The 19,051-nt window shown below is 40.0% G+C and overlaps 1 protein-coding gene and 2 long non-coding RNA genes across 3 annotated transcripts; 1 reads left to right on the top strand and 2 right to left on the bottom strand.

Moving 5' to 3' along the window:
* Positions 1-63: 63 nt before the first annotated feature.
* LOC130206872 (monocarboxylate transporter 9-like) lies at positions 64-19,011 on the top strand. The gene is made up of 6 exons (XM_056435100.1): positions 64-586; positions 1,325-1,583; positions 2,794-2,937; positions 3,875-3,970; positions 4,720-5,589; positions 17,725-19,011. The coding sequence occupies exons 2-6, from the start codon at positions 1,385-1,387 to the stop codon at positions 17,907-17,909; spliced, it is 1,494 nt and encodes a 497-aa protein (XP_056291075.1). The 5' UTR covers positions 64-586; positions 1,325-1,384; the 3' UTR covers positions 17,910-19,011.
* LOC130206875 (uncharacterized) lies at positions 7,365-10,467 on the bottom strand. Its single transcript, XR_008834205.1, has 5 exons — positions 10,439-10,467; positions 9,551-9,646; positions 9,398-9,420; positions 9,161-9,215; positions 7,365-7,468 (listed from the first exon to the last, which is right to left on the bottom strand). It is a non-coding gene; the product is annotated as an uncharacterized LOC130206875 (long non-coding RNA).
* Positions 12,732-13,566, bottom strand: LOC130206874 (uncharacterized). Its single transcript, XR_008834204.1, has 2 exons — positions 13,510-13,566; positions 12,732-13,196 (listed from the first exon to the last, which is right to left on the bottom strand). It is a non-coding gene; the product is annotated as an uncharacterized LOC130206874 (long non-coding RNA).
* Positions 19,012-19,051: the final 40 nt, after the last annotated feature.

The following is a 19,051-nucleotide window of genomic DNA, read 5'->3' as shown; positions in this document are numbered from 1 at the left end:
GCATGGTGTTTGCAATTAATAATGTAACTTTACACTTTGTTATAGGCGCTGTATATAAAAAATAACCTATAGGTAAAATAGTTGCGTGTTTTGGTGCATGTCTGTATGCTCTATGTGCAGCCAGCATCCTTTCTGACTTTTCCATGACTTAGAACATCAAGAAGTATTGCAGAGAAATCACTAAGTAGCCTATATAAATAGCTTTGGCCACATGACAGTGTGAGCGGGCGGAAGGACTCCGTGCTCTTCTGGCGCTCCAGGCGCGCAAGAGGAAGCAGCGCGTTTCCTCCTGTAGCTGCGCTCAGAGCTGCTGCTGCTGCTGCTGCTGGACCAGCAGAAACAGCTTTGAACCGGTTTGGTCGCCAGCTCCAAAGAAGAAAGACACGGATGCATGATGCGCTATCTTGGCACACGGGTGTCAGATATTCCAGCTCGGCATTCATCCGCGGACACGGCGCCGGCTTGTTGGTGTCATTTGTAGTGATTTTGTCAGACGGGATTTAAATAAGGAAACCCTCCTACATGGGAAGTTCCCGTAGAGCGCGCAGCTCTGAAGGGTCTTGCTGCGGTTGTTATAGATGCTGAGGTGAGTGTCGCATGGGTTTCTAACAAAAACAAATAAAAGCACAATGTGCGCGTGTTTAAATTGAAGGAATTAGATCACATGAGGAAATAGGGGCATGGTTGTTGTTGAATGAAAAAGATTATTTAAATAAGACGTTTGTCATTTGCTTAAGGATATTACTGTCTTTTAATTTGAATAAACAAGTAGACTATTTACTGTCATCATGCTGTACCGTACGCCTGCTTTGTATCTTTAATGTACGGAGCGAAGCACCAGCTGCTCTAAAAGAAGCAACAACGCGCAACAGAAGGGATAAGGCTGACGCATTGATGTATAAAGTTGCTCTGGGTTACACATAATTTATGAAAGAGGTCTGAAAAACTTAGGTCAGCATCGGAGACAGCAGGCCTCTCCCAACGGTTTCAGGTCCAGAGCGGAATCGTAAAGGAGGGGGGAACAAAGCAGTGCAGCATTCTTTACTTTCCCCACCTCCGAGGTGTGGTTAAATAGAGCCGGGAACAAAACGGGCAGCAGCCTCCACAGTCAGTCTGTGTTCAGGACCTCTCACAGGTGGCCTGCCTGTTTGCCCAGGCCAAGTGCTGCAGCAGCCTTCCCTGCATTAAGGCTTTAAATAAGTGTAAATTAAGGAAGCTATAAGTTCAGTTTAAAAATACCATTGTATAACTAACATGTCCTTCGCTGATCATTCAATTATTGTGCTGTCAAACTTCCGACTGTCTTATGTTTTGTCATTCCCAGGAGCCCCCGTCTCTGTCAAGGCTGTAGCGGATCCCAGAGGGCAGCAGTAGCATCATCACCATGGCTCCATCTACCGGGGTGCTGGACGGCGGCTGGGGATGGGTGATTGTTGCGGCCTCCTTCATGGCCCAGCTCCTGGCCTATGGATCACCCCAGTCAGTGGGCGTGCTGTACCCTGAGTGGCTGCATGCCTTCCAGGAGAGCAAAGGCATGACGGCCTGGGTGGGCTCCCTTGTGGCTGGAGTGGGACTGCTCGCTAGTGAGTCGCACACGCTTTAATAATGTAATAATCCTCAACATGGGTCTACAAAGACCAACATGAATTGCATTGGATTGTGAAGTTTTGGACTCATGTTCGAGGGTTCTTTTAAAGAGATAGATGCAAATAGGGAAAACTGTGTGTCATTTATTTTACGTTTCCGCCATAGTTCATATGTTAGTTGTATACATTGCACGTCATTATGAGCAATATATCAGCTGACGAGTGATTTAGGGGAAGAAGATACTATCTTCTTGGGTTTAGTGCTGAAAGTACAGCACTAAACACTTTACAACGATCTTCCTGCCATTTCCATTTCAATCATTGTACCACATGATGCCATGCCACTGATAACAAAGCAAACACAATGCGTGTTCAAAGTCTGGGCAATGCGTCCATGCCATGTCAAGAGGAAATACAACCCATCATCAAGGAATCTGTGTACTGTAGCTGCAGGTGTTAAAGACTTCTCCTCGCTGTCGTGTTTCTACCGGATGGAGAGAAACGGCAATGAGATGGCCACTTTTGGCTCCCTGAGCAGAGTTGCTGCTATTGATTTTTCCAGAAGAGCAAAGCAAGTGCAAGTCATCCATGCTATGAGTGTAGGAGGATGACTGAGCCCGTAAGCTGCCCAACAGGGATGGAAATAAAGGCAGATTGAGGGACAGACGGGGAAGAAACTCAGAGACGTAACAAACGCTGTATTTGTTGAGCAAGCTTGTGAGTGTATATGCCTCCTTGATACAGAAAATAAAAAATAGAAAGTAGAAAAATACGAGTCAACGGTAAAAGCTGGTGAAATTATTACAAAGATATGCTCCAAGACCAAGACGGTGTTGAGCAAACAGGATCCGTGACAGTCTTGGTTCACATTTCCCGTGTACGTCAGAGGTCACTCGCCAGCCGGGTTTGTTGCTGTCCTCTTTCTCAAATAGGTGAAAGTCACGTCGAGACTGATCTCGCCTGAAGCCCAGCCGTGTCCGCGACATGTCCCAGCTGTCAGTCAGCTGCAGGACTGCAGGTTATGTAGCACTTTATCTGCTTAGAGGGAAAGAAGTCTGGATTTCACACCATGAATGATCCGATTAGTTTGTTATCCCGAATACAAGACAAGCAAAACAACATCATCACTATTCCTTGTTCCCTGACTATTTTTTGTTCCTCCTTCGTTCACTTTGTCTCTTTTTGTATCGATACTCTTCTCCCTCAGGTCCTGTCTGCAGTGCCTGTGTAGACAACTTTGGGGCTCGTCCCGTGACAATCTTCAGTGGGGTCATGGTGGCGGGCGGCCTGATGCTCAGTGCCTTTGCTCCGAATGTCCAGTTCCTCATCTTTTCCTATGGGATCGTGGTTGGTAAGGAAACACTTCATGATAACCTCGGGGGGGGGGGGGACACACGTTAATGCTAACAGCCCGTCCGATAAAGGCGTGGGTCTTGTCAGTGTGAGAAAAAACAAGTGTTGGAAGTCTCTTTGGCCATAGTATTAACTGAGCTTCTTATCCCTCTAAAAATCTAGTATCTCGTAACAATAATGATTTTATAGAAGCAGGGGCACAGGCAATGTTCAACTCTTATGCAACAGCAGAGGCAGACGTTATCCTACATCACCAGTTTAATTCTTACCATTTCCACAGAAAGTATGTAGAATCACGCTGCAATAACCCGTTGAGGATGTCCCCATTGGTTTATATGTTTAGGGATGGTAACAGGAAAAAAAGGACATTCTGGCTTAGCCTGATCCCCATGTGACTCTGTATTGCCCACACGGACTCACCAGTTTGCATGCCTGGGCCCAACACCACCTGTTATCATGCATTAAGTGACAGCTCAGCCGTTCGTTCTTAATCCTGGTGAACCTCTCACAGTCTGTCTTTCTCACAGGCTGCTGAGGAGATGCCATGCATATTTGAAGACAGTTCTATATATTTAGAGTTGCCCTTAGATGTAGGTAGTGCCTGTCCATCCACATACAGCTATTTTACTGCTCACCATATGCTTCTTTTGCGTTTTGCTATTTGCATTGCGCAAGAGATCCCATGCACAGTCCACTGTGAACTTTACAATTTGTATGCATTGTAAATACATATTAAGAAGTATTTCCTGAGTGTTTCTGCTGAAATGCACAGTGCACAATGTTGTGGAATAATATACATACTCCTTAGAATTTGAAAGAAATGCAAGTGGCCTTTAAACACATTCTCCTGACATGCGCTGTGCGATTGAATTCCCATTGTTGAGTTTCTACAAATTACTCTTCCCTTGTCTGCCCTTTTCCTCTCTCCAACATAGGCCTGGGTTGTGGCCTGGTCTACGCAGCCACGTTAACGATCACCTGTCAGTATTTTGACAAGCGACGTGGCCTTGCCCTCGGCATTGTCACCACAGGTACTGCCCCTCTGCCCTACGCTCACGCTTCATGCTCACTGCTTTCCTTTATGAGCTGTTGGGAGCCTTGGGATACTGAGGTAATAATCTGTAGTGTAGCAAAGGCAGAGTCTTCTCTTAGGTAGGTAAGGCGACTTGTGACTGGGTCTGTTTTGCTGAGAGTTAAAACGTTGATGGTAATGATTCCAAAAGGTTCAAAGTGTACTTTAAAGCTGCAGTATACATAATCGTCTTCAATGGGGAGATTAATAAGTAGCACCCGAAATGTATCTTTAAAAAAAGTCCATTATTAAATCCCAGCTACTGAGATATCGCAAAGTCTGGATATTAGTAATTTAACATCCTATAAAATGATTTTTCCTGATGACCTCCAATGGTTTAACCTTGCTGTAGTGATGTAGAAGTGTACTCAAGGTCGTGTCAGAACACTCCGACATCATTGTTTTCTTTGGTCCGAGGTGATTTTCATCCTGGATACTCTGTATTACTTAATTACTCAACCATGTACAGTAGAATCTGAAGATAAAATAAACATGGATACAACCTGTGAACACAGAGATGAATGAGCTAAATGATCATATCGACTGCACTGGTTTTAAATCAATTTGGTCAAAAAGTCATGCCGTTAGCAGAAGTTGAAAAGTGCCGTACTCGCACTAACTTCTCCAGAAAGTAACTTTAATTTATAGTGTTCGATATGTCCTTTACTTACACAAACACTGACTTCCTGTCTGCCTCTGCTCACCCAGGCACAAGCGTTGGAGCGTTCATCTATGCCACCGCTCAGAACGAGCTGATCGTGATGTTCGGCCTGGGTGGCTGCCTGCTCATCATCGGAGCGATAGCACTGAACCTCATGGCCTGCGCAGGCTTCATGAGGCCCCTTAACATGCCGGGGTACTACCTCAAACAGAAGGCCGCTCTGGAATGCAGCACAGAGGAGCAGCTTTTCGAGAAGCCTCCGCTGGATGACCTGGCGGGTTCCACCTCGACCAGTTTGGAGAGAACTCTGACGGTGAAGGAGTTGCTCGTCACCATCGATGCCAAAGACAAAGCCGTTCAGACGGAGACGAAGAAAGGGGGCTTCCTGGCTGGGTTGACCATCGTGAAAGTCATCAAGAATAAGCGGCAGGCTTACCGCGAGTACATGCACTCCATGTACGAGATCCTGCAGGACCAAGTTATGGTGGCCTTCTGTATCGCTGTCTTCCTGTTCAGCCTTGGGGCGTTCCCTCCTGTGCTCTTCATAGAGGATGTGGCGCAGAGTGAAGGACTCATTGAAGAAGTTAGTGTCTTTCCTCTGGTGTCAATCGGGGCCATTGCCAGTTGTGTGGGTAAACTGTTGCTGGGTATGCTGGTGGACATCAAGTGGATTAACGGCATCTATCTGTATGCCTTCACCATGTTTGCTGGAGGTGTGGCGCTGCTTCTTATCCCAAGCACTCAAACGTATCTGGGACTGCAGATTCTGACTGTGGCCCTGGGTTTCTTCTCTGGAAACTGGACTCTCACCTCCTACATCACCACGAATATCGTCGGCTTGGACAAACTGACACAAGCCCACGGCATCCTCATGTTCTTCGGGGGATTTGGGATCATGCTGGGACCCCCTGTTGTCGGTAGGAGAGCTTTTCTTTATCTTGCTACACGTGTAATTATTGGTGAGATACAAGTGGAACACATACACTACCGTTCAACAGTTTGGGGTCATCCAGACAATTTTGTGTCTTCCATGAAAGCTCACTTTTATTTATCAAATGAATTGAAAATTGAATATAAAATATAGTCAAGACATTGACAAGGTTAGAAATAATGATTAATATTTGAAGTATTAATTTTGTTCTTCAAACTTCAAGCTCAAAGGAAGGCCAGTTGTATAGCTTATATCACCAGCATAACTGTTTTCAGCTGTGCTACACTGTAAGAAAAAAACCCGTAAAAAGAAGGTCAAATGAGTGGCAGCTACGGCTAACAAAAAAAAACCATAAATTTAAGGTAAAATACCTTACTTCAAATAAAGGACGAAAACCATAAATTTACAGTAATTTTCATTAAAGATTTTGCAGTGAAATACTGTTTTTTTACAGATTTTTCCTGTAATATTACAATCAAACACCTTAATTAAAGTGATATTTCTATAGGTTCTGCAGTGAAATACTGTTATTTTACAGATTTTTCCTTTATTATTACAGTCAAATACCTTCAATAAAGTGATATTTCTAAAGCTTCTGCAGTGAAATACTGTAATTTTACAGATTTTGCCTATATTATTACAGTCAAATACCTTCAATAAAGTCATATTTCTAAAGCTTCTGCAGTGAAATACTGTAATTTTACAACAGATTTTGAATGTATTATTACAATCAAACACCTTCAATAAAGTGATATTTCTAAAGGTTCTGCAGTGAAATACTGTAATTCTACAGATTTCTCGTATATTATTACAGTCAACTTCACTTCAATAAAGTGATATTTCTAAAGGTTCTGCAGTGAAATACTGTAATTCTACAGATTTCTCGTATATTATTACAGTCAAACGCCTTCAATAAAGTGATATTTCTAAAGGTTCTGCAGTGAAATACTGTGATTTTACAGATTTTCCTATATTATTACAATCAAACACCTTCAATAAAGTGATATTTCTAAAGGTTCTGCAGTGAAATACTGTGATTTTACAGATTTTTCCTATATTATTACAATCAAACACCTTCAATAAAGTGATATTTCTAAAGGTTCTGCAGTGAAATACTGTGATTTTACAGATTTTTCCGATATTATTACAATCAAACACCTTCAATAAAGTGATATTTCTAAAGGTTCTGCAGTGAAATACTGTGATTTTACAGATTTTTCCTATATTATTACAATCAAACACCTTCAATAAAATGATATTTATAAAGGTTTTGCAGTGAAATACTGTGATTTTACAGATTTCTCCTGTACTATTACAAGTGTTCAATTATTATGAAATATAAGCTTTTGAGATTACTGTGAAAAATCTAAATACATTGAAACATCTACAAAACATTCAATGTTTCAATTAAAGTAGGGGTTAGAAACTGAATTACATATAAAGTACACACCAATATTGATTTTAAAACATTTTATTTAATGTACATTTTCAAAATCAACCAATTATTCACTATCAGTTGATAAGTGAAAGCAAAACATACCACAAAAGGTCCATAATTGTGGGCGGCTGTAGCTCAGTGGGGTAAGAGGGCCGTCCTGCAACCCCAAGGTTGTCGGTTCGATCCGCTCCTCCCATTAGTTGCAAGTCGAAGTGTCCTTGAGCAAGGCACTGAACCCCAGTTGCTTCGGCCGGCGCATCACTGCAGCCCTGCTCATAATAACTAAGGATGGGTTAAATGCAGAGAACTAATTTCCCTTGGGGATTAATAAAGTATATTTCTTCTTCATAAATATTTACCAGAAGTGACAGTGCAGATAAAGAACAATCTTCCAAATTTCCAGTAATCAGCCAGATCCTCGGTGCATCTGGGGGGAAGAAGGACAAACAAATTCACTGGAAAGTCCTGAGAAAGTTGGCTTTCATTTCTTCCCATTCCTTTAAACAAACTTAAACTAACTATTTTGAAATTGTCTGTACCAATTGACATTCTGTCAATCTGAACAGTCAGCTTTGAGAATGATAGTAATTAAATTATTACCTATTTAAAGCTACACTCCATCAGAAACATGTGAATCACGAAAAGAAGAAAGAGATGGATTCACAACAATGGGCACGTTCACAGATGTATCATAGCAAGGTAAACACACTTGTAGCTAAACAATGTAAAGAAGCTAATTGATACATCTAGATCAAACCAACCACCGATAATTAGATTCTGACATGTCTGAGGGTCTTTTCCTCAATGCCTTTAGAAATAAAAAGGGTAGATGATGATAATGATGACGACATGTCTTTGAAAAGTATGCTAACTCTACGGTGGCCCTGAGAGATCAACACACTGCCACTTAAGAAAACACATGCAAAGACAAAACACAGGCAAGTTAAGATTAAACTTTAGCAATTTGACAACACATGTCCAGTATTTAGAAAACATGCCGCAAATACAGAAAACAGAAGTGTTTCCAAAGGACAATGGTGCTGAGCACGGTTTGAACATGTTTGTTGCTGCTAGTTTGAGACTCGTGAAGTTATTGGCTCCGTACGTCGGCTCCGTATACCATCTGTTTATGTTGGGAACTGACTTTTGCTGCTGCTTTACTCTGCACATAAAGTGACCGCTGCACGCAACTCATAGGACTTTGCAGAGCGAAAAGCAGAATTCAATCTCATATGACCTCATCTTCAAAATTGAAAAAGTTACGTTAACTGTAGCTTGCATAATAACCATATAAGCAATAACTTTATAGTGGTGATAGTAGTACGAGGTATGTTCATTTCAGGTAAGGTAATAGTGGTCTGTTTGGGGATTTTTCAAGGAAAGAAGTCTCATGTGAATGCTTGGCTTACTGTAGACTATACGTCTGTATATTTTTTTGTCTAATAATGCCTACATGAATATGATGCAGGCTACAGGCTGTCTGTCCACACTGTTAAACCGGATAGTACAGTTTAAAATCTGTCAAATCTCCTCAGAAATAATCAGAATGACTGATATAATTCAGCTTTTCCGCTCTGCAAGGTCCTGCGAGGTGCATGCAGCTCACTTTCCGTGAGTAGAGCAGTAGCATATTGTAGGTCCCTAGCGTAAACAGATGATACAATACCCGATTTCAATAACTTCATGAGTAACAAACCATAGCAACAGCAAGCCTGTCCAAGCTGTGTTCATCACGATTTAGTGTCCTCTTGAAACACTTTTTCTTAATTTGCAGCGCTTTTCTGTACAGTGTTGCTGAATTTGCAGCGCTTTTTCTAAATGCTGCACATGTGCTGTCAATTTGATGAAGTTGTTTTCTTAATTTGCTTGTGTTTTGTCTATTAGCATGTTTTATTAAGTTGCAGTGCCCTGACCTCTCAGGGCCACTGCCTCAAAAAAGAAAGCCGAAGGAAAAGCTCCTCAGTTTTTTATGGCCAGTGGAAGAACTGTCTTAAAAAGTGCTTTGCTCAGATCATTAAAGTACTTGAGAAATCATATCTAATATTAATCACAATGTAAGGTTTTGCAATAGTGGTTCAAATGGACTAATATCTTTTATATATGCTGCAGTGGATACTACGAGTGATGGACTTTGGGTGTTTCCCCCCGTCAATGTTGTTCCAATCCTTATTGAGCTGAAAAATATAAGAAAGTTTCGTGTAATTAGCTATTATCAGTGTTGAAAAGGGTAATGTGAAAATGAATCAGAAAAACTGCCACCACATATTTCGTGCATGCAGAAAGTATTCAGACTTTTCACTTTTTCCCATTTTGTTATGTTGCAACCTTATGATAGAATCATTTGAATTAATTTTACCTCATCAATCTACACTCAATACCCTGCAATAAAAAGAAAACTGGATTATCACATTGACATACGTATTCAGACCCTTTACTTGGTACTTAGTTAATGCACCTTTAGCGGCAGTTAGCCTCCTCTCTTCGATAAAACGCGACAAGCTTTACACACCTGGATTTGGGGATGTTCTGCCATTCTTTTCTGCAGATCCTCACACGCTCTGTCAGGTTGGATGGGGACCGTTGGTAAACAGACATTTTCAGATCACTAAAAACAAATCACAAACCTATAAGTGACCATGGAAGGTGAACTCAATTTTAAGAATCATATCACCAGCATCACCAAGGTGCCTTTTTCCAACTCAGAAACATTTACAAAATTAGAGGCTTTATTTCCCAGTCTGACTTAGAGTAACTCATGCATGCATTTGTTTTGAGCAGGCTTCTTAAATGAACACAACACATTTTACAGTATGTATGTGTGTATTGTTTCTGTTTAAATGCACATGTTTGCTGTTTTATATTGTTTTTTGTAAGAACAAATCCTATCTCTCTCTATGTCTTGCCTGTTTGCTTACCTCCTGAGTGGAATTATGTGCCCCACCATCCAGTGGTATCTTGTCACTCCTGGTTCTTCAGCCTTCTCATGATCTTGCAGGCCATGCACTGCTCAGGGTCCAGTGCTGTGTGCAGTACGGTTCGAAAAAGTGAAGAATACTGTCAATTATATCCATGTCACCCACCCTAAACCACATTCAAGTATGTTTTCTGGTTGTGAGACAGAATCATGCCAACAAGCTAACGTTACCTGAAGCTAGTTTACTTAACTAGCTAACCAAACTCTTTGTAACAGTCCGTTTATCCACCTATAGCATTATTTAATCCATTATGAACTGTATTAAACACACTAATTAACTGATTTTAATGTAATAACATTACTTTTAAACATATAAAATGATTAATTTGTTTCCATATGTCTAAATGAAATATGTTTAAACTATGCTAAACAGAAAATTACATTAGGTTGTTTCAGAAAGTAACAGTGAAAATGTTTTCTTACCTGATATCTTCAATAATTTTGCAGGATATCCATTACAGCAAATTTGCTGGTCACCACATCCCGTATGATCCTTCCTCTGTGTCCCAGTCTTTCTTTCTCCGTTGACATCCCACAAGTTAAAATCGCAGGCATATGTAAAATACTTCAGGTAATAATGCAGGTAGGTCAACAGCAGACACTAGCAGACCTGCCGAGTAGCGCCTGCCCCGCTGCGGCTTCCCGCTCAAACAGACGCAATTTCAAATCCGAGGCGCGGACATTTCTCATTGGCCAGTTCTCTGAGTGACAGGCAGATTATCCAATCATGTTCAAAGCAACGTGGGGAGACAGCCAATAGCAATGGTTTTAGCGTGGTAACATAACAAATATAGAAAAAGATGACTTGTTTTGAAAGAAACTAAAGAAATGTCTGTATTTAGTTGTATTTATAGGCTGGTATATTCAATTAACTCTTTCCATTGCAGTGTATGAATACAAATGAAATACTATATGGTAAAGTTGTAATAATACCTATAGGTTAACACAAACACACATAGACACATGGTAGGCTATATATATATATATTTCCACACTTAGTATGTTTTTAAGGCTGGCTGAGAGCGACGACGGTTGGTCATTCAATTCCTTTGTAGTATACTTACTAGTCTACAGTCAACAGAACTCCAACACATTGATCCATATGAAGCGTTTCCTCTACATTGAGTCTACTCAGAAGTGGTAGATTATTATTTGTATTATTACTATTATTTCCCCGGTTAGCCTCAACACAAGAACACACAAGTAGAGGCCCAGTGTTTAGTGGGTCTTTAATTAAAGAAAATGAAGCACCCAAATATTTGTAAAAAGTTTTAGTGCCATTCCCTGCACAATAACCCAAATGAGGACTGATGACGGCAATTGAGATGGAACAATCAACAATAATCACTGCATATATTGCTTATCGCTGGATTGATATCATGGTGACATTCTATTTACATTCAGATGGCCCATAGTATGACCCTCTTGCATTTTAACAAATCTGACCTTTCCTTTAGAACCACCAAAATGCCAACTGTGCAAACATGACAATGTCATTTCCCCCTAACTGTGTTGCAGTGTTATGCGGCAGGTTGGTTTCGAGTTCAGCCTTTGCCCACAGCAACACTCATTTGCCAACATGGCCATTATCCCATAGAGGTTGCAACATGTTTTCAAACTTTTAACCGCATGTAGCAAGTCAATCCATTGTGAAGCCATTTCCCCCTCTTCTTGTCTTTATTCTTCTGCATAGCTCAAATCCAGCAGATCCAAGGTGTTGGCCAAAGTAGTTCGGCCATTAGCCATCCTTTATATGGGACAATGTACATTTTAATTGTTCAACTGCTCACTGTAGACAGTGAATGTCTTTAAAGTATGTTAGTTGTCTATGGAAGCAAGGTAGATTCAACAGTAATTGTGCAGTTTGATAATGCACATGCATCATCTCCAGGCTAAATTGGCTGAGTATAACTTCGGGATCTCTGCCAATTTGCGTCAAAACGATGAAAAGGCTGATTTAACCCCGTAAATACCATACATTTTTGGAGGCACATTCAAGACTACTTGAGCTCTGCGTCCAGGCTGAAAAGGTTGAATTAAAGGCAGCCAACAACGCTGTTTCTCGGATAAAGAAACTGCTGTCCTCAATTCCCCCGGCTAAATGCACAGTCTTTGGCTGACTTACGCATGCCCAAGACAGCATGCACTGCAGCAGCACAAGGCCTACTTTCTTAGGGCCAAACTCCCCCTCTTTCACCGTTGTGTGGATGCCCAAGACGGCATGCACTATAGCAGCACTGGGCCTCAATCACATGGGCAAAGGTTACTGTCTTTTTGGCTAAAGGACACCCAAAGTAGCAAGCAACTATGGCAGAATCGGGCCTCCGTCGTTAGGGCAAACCCAGTTAATTTAACCGGCCTGGAAGTGTCCATGTGGGCATAAATCTCTATAATACAGGCCAAACTCACACTATTTTTTACTTGCACAACTTGGAATGTGGAAATCAAATGTTTTTAATAGCATTGTCATTTTCAATATTTTGAACAGTAAAGGCCTATTCCAGTTCAATGTAACACAATTAATATCACAGATAGCAAACTGACTCCCTCGGATCGTCATAGGCTCCGGATCAGTGGCTAGATGTGCAACCGTGCACCCATATTCATTCCATTTGGATCCTTCCATAAAGCAGCTCATTTGGCCCGGATCAATTACTTTACATACCGACATATATTTAATATGCATCAATGGGGAAAAAAGAAATGCAATCGGAAATAATATCAAAAACAGTTTATTAAAAGGACATCAAATTATTTCTTGTACATGTATGAATCATATTTATTTATAATTAGTTCGAGACAATATATACACACCAACATATAGAGTAAAAACTATAGCTCACATTAGAACACAAGAGCTACAACTAATACAACCATAAATACCGACCACCTAACCCAAATACCACAATTCTCCCAGAGAATAGGTCGCAGTGGCCTCAAGTGAATGGTGGAACTTCCAACTGAGAACTGGTGTGTGTGTATATATATATAAAAATATAAATATATATTATATATAAAAATATAAATATATATTTTTAATTCTGTTCAGTGTGGGGGATGTCGACAGTAGCACGCCTCCTGGAGCTACCCCGGTTTGCTGCCAGGTTGAACCACCTAATGGCATGCTTTAGAATCTGTTCATCAGTGGATGCATGTGTGGCATGATTCTTTCTGACGGCATCTGTAATCACACAAGCAGATACAAAATCTCATGAATCCTCAGTGCAACATAGAGCAGAAATGCAGTCTAAAATCTAGTAGCTGTCTGGCACTTAAGGTGTGCTATGCTATATTTAGAGCCAATATATCATATAACTATTATGTAAAGATATAGTCGAGTAACATTTACCCAAGTAGAGAATAAAGTTGCAATTCAAACATTTTATTTAGCACCGTTAAAAAAGATCTGGGAAAGATGGTTATTTGTAAGTTTGAACACTACTCAAGACCTCTGGGTGAATCCAAATTGTTTTCATTAAATATGAGTTACTTACGCAGGAGCAAAGTCTTAGATGTCATTTGACTGAATAATTTTTTTCCATTCATTCGGGATGTTCCACGTTTGGCATCATGTCGTCCGACGTTGCTGGGAGGAAATCGAAAATGGATCGAAAAGTACGATTAATATTTGATACTTTACAGAATGTTTGAAAAACATTTCCATCAAACATGGTATTGTCTAGTGTTAATTACATACAATAGATTTTAATCAGCTTTAGTGAGATTCTTAAAACAAAAACTCACCACTCATTAGAATGTTGACGGGATCTTTGAGCCGTTGCTCAAAAGGTCCACTTCCTCCATTGTGGTACAGGAAACGGAACCGGGTCTCTCACCTCTGTAATTGTCTCCAGCATGCCTAGGATTTGAACTGGAACAGCTATATAAAAAAACCATTCGAAAAACAGTTAAAAAATGTAACGATTAAGAGATTTTACATAAAATATGGAAATATCAAGTTGTATACAATTTCATTAATGCAATCATAATAATCATATTCACTTGGATTCAATGTGACAGTGTGTATTGCATGTCTTGTATCCAATTAACAATTGTTAACATTTAAAAAAATTAAATGATTAAAAGGTTCAATTTGAATCCCATAGCCGTTTGAGGTGTTGCTCACCACAGCAGGCAATGGTGTTGAACCACACCACGCCCCTCGCCAGGTGGGCGTGACCCACTGGCGTGTTCGCTGTCCTGCTGGTGATGGAGTACATGGAATAGTTAGGAGGAGGCAATGATTGGAGGGACAACTGTCCCGTTAGTGGTTGGACCCCTGTTTTGTGGGGGGAATTTTCATTTTCACTGTCTCCATCCGAGTCTCCATAGAAATGGCTAGAAAAAAACTAATTGGTCATACTATAAAAATGAATGACAGACGCTTTATTTTATTAAGGTAAAAGTGTTCTAAAGAATAAAATGTATACATATTTACTCACACCGGCATTGGCTTCCTCTTTTTAGGAATTGCCTCCTCTTCTGACTGGAGATCTGATGTAGAGCAGAAGACATATATTTCCACCAAGTAATTATCTAAAATTAAGTCACATAAACACAATGAAAAGTACAGAATTATAAACAGAACAATGTGATTAAAATGTTGTTTCCCCAACATATATAACAAAGTGATTTTTATATCCGTTTAAAACGCCAATTAATACAATATTAATATACGCATACGCATGATCCAATTACTCTGACGTCACGTGTCTGCCAGTCTGGTCCAGGTTGTTGCTTCGGCGCCTGACAGCCTTGTCCACCCTTTCGTCCCTCGGCCACGGTAGCAGTAGTGCCACAAAGCTGGTATAGCTTTGTGGCACTACTGCTACCGTTTTGTTAGTCAACAATTCTATGAAGTGGAACATCCTGAATTACAGAGGAAAGAAACAAACAGTGTCACTTGTCACAGAAATATAACCTTCTGTTCCAAGAACTTTGAAAAAAATAATATTTTGCAACTATTAAAGTTCTTTATAACCAGGAGTATGAAAATTTGTGTTTGAAAACACGAGGTATACCGTAAAAAAAGAGATTAAACGGCAATAATAGGCGTGTTATACACATTGAAGAGAAGAAACTTTACTTAACAGTCAAAGTTGTATTCAGTTTCCCATCAATCACAGTGATGTAGTCAAAACATCTTGACGGACCCTCCGTCTAATGGTGGAGCTGGAGACAGGCCCATTCTTTCTGTTCATTTTTATCTAAAACAAACCAAAATACAAACAATGTTTGAAATGCATCTTTTCTTTCAGGAAATATACAATATCTATTTGTTCTCAATTGTATTAATTTGTAGTGCTTATATAGCATGTCAAGTCATTTTTATAAAAACACTGTTACGGATGCGTGGTGTGGAGGACCCAAACGCAGCAGGAGTTTCACGAAAAACTGAGTTTATTCTCAGTACAGGAACACGGACAACACCACACGGGAACGAAAAAAGACGATCTGACACCAGACAAACAGAAGGACACAGATTAAATACACAGGGGAACGAGACACAGGTGGAAACAATCAGGGCGTGTCTGGAAACAATCAGGAAAGAAACAGACAAGCACAGGGAGGGAAGAGCAGGAAACAGGAAACGAGACAGGGACTTCAACATAAAACAGGAAACACACAGATCCTAACAAACACTACGCTATTAAGATAGTATTTTAATGAATTAATACAAATCTGGTCATTATAAAGTTAAACAGGTTATACGGTTCCCTCTCAAATGTGTCTTTAAGTTGCTGTGAAAACATTTCCTTCCAAAGAATGTGTGCTTACCTGAATTATAGAGATGGCGATCAACAGTGTTGTCACTTCTGTACAACTGTGAGGATGACATTGCAAATTCTAAGTTACGTGTTGAGAACTCAATACATGCAGAATTAAATTAAAACAGGTCTGTGCTGGCGCGCGCTATTAGCTCGCGAGCTAGCGCTATTAGCTCGCGAGCTGGCGCTATTAGCTCGCGGCTGGCGTTAGCTCGGCTCAGCCCATCGCCGCACCCTGCTGAGCTTAAGTAACCTAACCACTGACAATTCAGCGCTAGCTGCAGAAGATAGCTCCATGAGAACCACACCTGGTAGTTAGCTGGACCAGCCCTGGCAGAGGGACGTGCAGTAGCAACATCAGCTTATACACCATCACCAACTGTGTGTGATTAAATACGATTTTTTCTTTTAAAACCGGGATGTTACGGTAATAACTTATTTACGTTGAAGTCTAACAATACCTCAAACTTCACAAAGCAATGTTAGCGGCAGCCAAAAGAGGAGGGAACTCTTAAGAAAACGAGCCATAATTCGACAGTAGCAACACAATTCAACACTTACCTAACTCGCTTTTGCGCAAAGAGCTGCAGTTTTGAAAATACCAGTTTGAAAAGTCGAAGGGCAACAACTTGGAGCATCCACCGCAGTCACAACGCTGTCTGATGGTGCGCGGATCCGGTGGCATGACCAAACCGAACAGGAGGCGGATAGGACCAACTGCTATCTGGGATGCTCGCACTCCGCTCGTGGTGGTCATTGCCATTGTGACGGTCTTATTTCTAGTTGACACTAAATCCTATATGGCAAGTTTCTGCTGCACTGCTCTCTTGAGGTTGAAACTTTCAAGCATGTTACATGCATTTAGCTGGCGCCTTTATCCAACTTACAGTTTTAAGTTAGATGTCTCGCTCCGGGACACCGACACTGGACAAATACTCACGGTCGCCCTATAATGCTCCTATAAAGAACAAGTATCAAAACCTATTATTTCTTCTACTTTGTACTCTTCAAAAATGCAATATGTTTAATGTAATGACAAAAGTTAGCTACATTTAGATTCAGATTTACAGAGTTTGAATGTAAAAGTACACATTAATATAAATATAATATGATCTACCTTAAAATTACAAAGAAAATCGTTAAATTGTTAGTATGGACATAAACCTTCATATAAGGAGCTCCACATTTAATTACAGGTAATAATTGTTGTTTTACATGAATTTGTATGTCATTTAAGAAACGGTAAAAGACTGTATTAATAATACAGTCATTTTCTTTACAAAATGGGAAAAATGTTATTTTGTATTATGAGCATAAAACTTAAATTAACAGTTGGGTTGTTAATTTAAAGATAATGTCTGTAATTTCACAGAGTTTTGTATGTAATTTAAAAAGAAAGAAAAATACTGTAAATATTTAGAGTTATTTACCGTAAAATTAGGATCTTTTTTTACAGTGTAACATAATTGCACAAGGGTTTTCTAATCAGACATTAGTCTTCTAAGGCGATTAGCAAACACAATGTACCATTAGAACACTGGAGTGATAGTTGATGGAAATGGGCCTCTATACACCTCTGGAGATATTTCATTAGAAACCAGACGTTTCCACCTAGAATAGTCATTTACCACATTAACAATGTATAGTGTGTATTTTTGATTAATGTTATCTTTATTGAAAAACAGTGCTTTTCTTTGAAAAATAAAGACATTTCTAAGTGACCCCAAACTTTTGAACGGGAGTGTATGTCAACTATTTTGTTGCTGGGATAAACCCTGTCGTAAGGTCATGAGAGCAACATGTTAAACCAGGCAGCACAAAGAAAAGAAAAGGGCATGTTGACATGAATCAGGAACCGGCTTGTCATTATTTAGCTGACTGCTGTATATGACAGGAATTCCTGCTGACTCTGCTCACATGTTTTTTCTCATCTGTTTCCAGGGTGGTTCTTTGACTGGACTCAGTCATATGACTTGGCTTTCTACTTCAGTGGGGCCTGTGTGGAGTTGGGGGCACTCATTCTCTTTCTGCTCAACCTTCCCTGCTGGAACAGGAAGCACTCGGAGAAAGACAGACCGGATGTCCACTACACCAGCAACTGTGACAAAGTTGCCTCTCTAGCCTGAATATAAGCAACGTTCAGAAGGACTCAAATCGATCCCCTACCTTCCAGCAACTGTCCTCCGATAGACTACATACAAACACCTTCTGGGAGGAATTTTCTTTCTTTGACTTAACAGGAATTTTCTCCTCACTTCTGCTGCCAAGTTCTAATATACCAAAATACTTGCCAGAGATTTTGAAATACAGGCCTTTTTCCTCACATACCTTGCCTGCATTTCTCAGGTTCAAACCATATACTGCAGATATTTTTTAAAGGTGTGTCTCTTATGCCTGTATTGATTTTTATTTTATATTCCCTCATTTTACGAGGTCAACTGAACAAAATTGTTCAACTCCCAAATTAAAAATTGTTGTCATGTAAACACAGGTGTTCACTGTAGCTCTTAAAAGAAAGACATGGTTCCGTTCATAATACCTGGGAGAAAAACGTTGAGTGTTAATTTTACATCACAAAATTAGAAACCACTCTGCAAATGCACAATAATCTCCCAGGAATCTTACAGGAACGAGGGAGGGAGCGCTTTTTGATAACTGTTATTATAGCAACACATTTCTATTTGTTTTTTGATGTATATCTTAATTACACTACTTTGTATCTTTCCAAAGCATAAATGATAGTCAATGCCTGTCAACACATAATGCCTGTTGGAACAATACAAAAGTCTTGCTTTATAGATAATTTTTGAGTTCCACATACCCTAGTTTGTAAAGTCCTATGCGCTAGTGACTTTTATATGCACACCATGGAGCTGTATACACTGTTTTTGCTTGAGTTGATTATTGTGATCATGATGTTAATCAATACATTGAAATATGCTTTTAGAATCACCTGAATGTTGTGAATTACACCACAACAAATGTATGTTTGATAGCTCCGGTTTCAGGCATCAGGGTAAATTTGGGACAATAGAGTGTGATTATTGTGTTAGAAGTATTCACATGGTGCAGAGGAAGTACAATTACTTCTGACCTAGAAGAGACATGTGTCTGTTTGTCACCCCTTAGCCACTCTTATTTTGTAAGCCAATATCACAATATGTATTGTTGTTTTACTACATCAGTTTATTTAAAAAGTGCCAATAAAAGATATTTGGATTAATGACACGGAGTGTCAAGGTGTGTGACGTATGCATCATGGATAGAT

This window comes from Pseudoliparis swirei, chromosome 17 (genome assembly GCF_029220125.1).
Source record: "Pseudoliparis swirei isolate HS2019 ecotype Mariana Trench chromosome 17, NWPU_hadal_v1, whole genome shotgun sequence".
Lineage (NCBI taxonomy): Eukaryota > Metazoa > Chordata > Actinopteri > Perciformes > Liparidae > Pseudoliparis > Pseudoliparis swirei.
This window is presented reverse-complemented; position numbering and strand designations above follow the sequence as displayed.

Bases quoted from the DNA above. Each gene is read 5' to 3' on its own strand.
- LOC130206872 (XM_056435100.1), top strand. From the start codon at position 1,385: ATGGCTCCATCTACCGGGGTGCTGGACGGCGGCTGGGGATGGGTGATT. The intron at 3,971-4,719 runs GTACTGCCCCTC...CTGCTCACCCAG, and splicing joins CCTCGGCATTGTCACCACAG to GCACAAGCGTTGGAGCGTTC. The intron at 5,590-17,724 runs GTAGGAGAGCTT...ATCTGTTTCCAG, and splicing joins GCTGGGACCCCCTGTTGTCG to GGTGGTTCTTTGACTGGACT.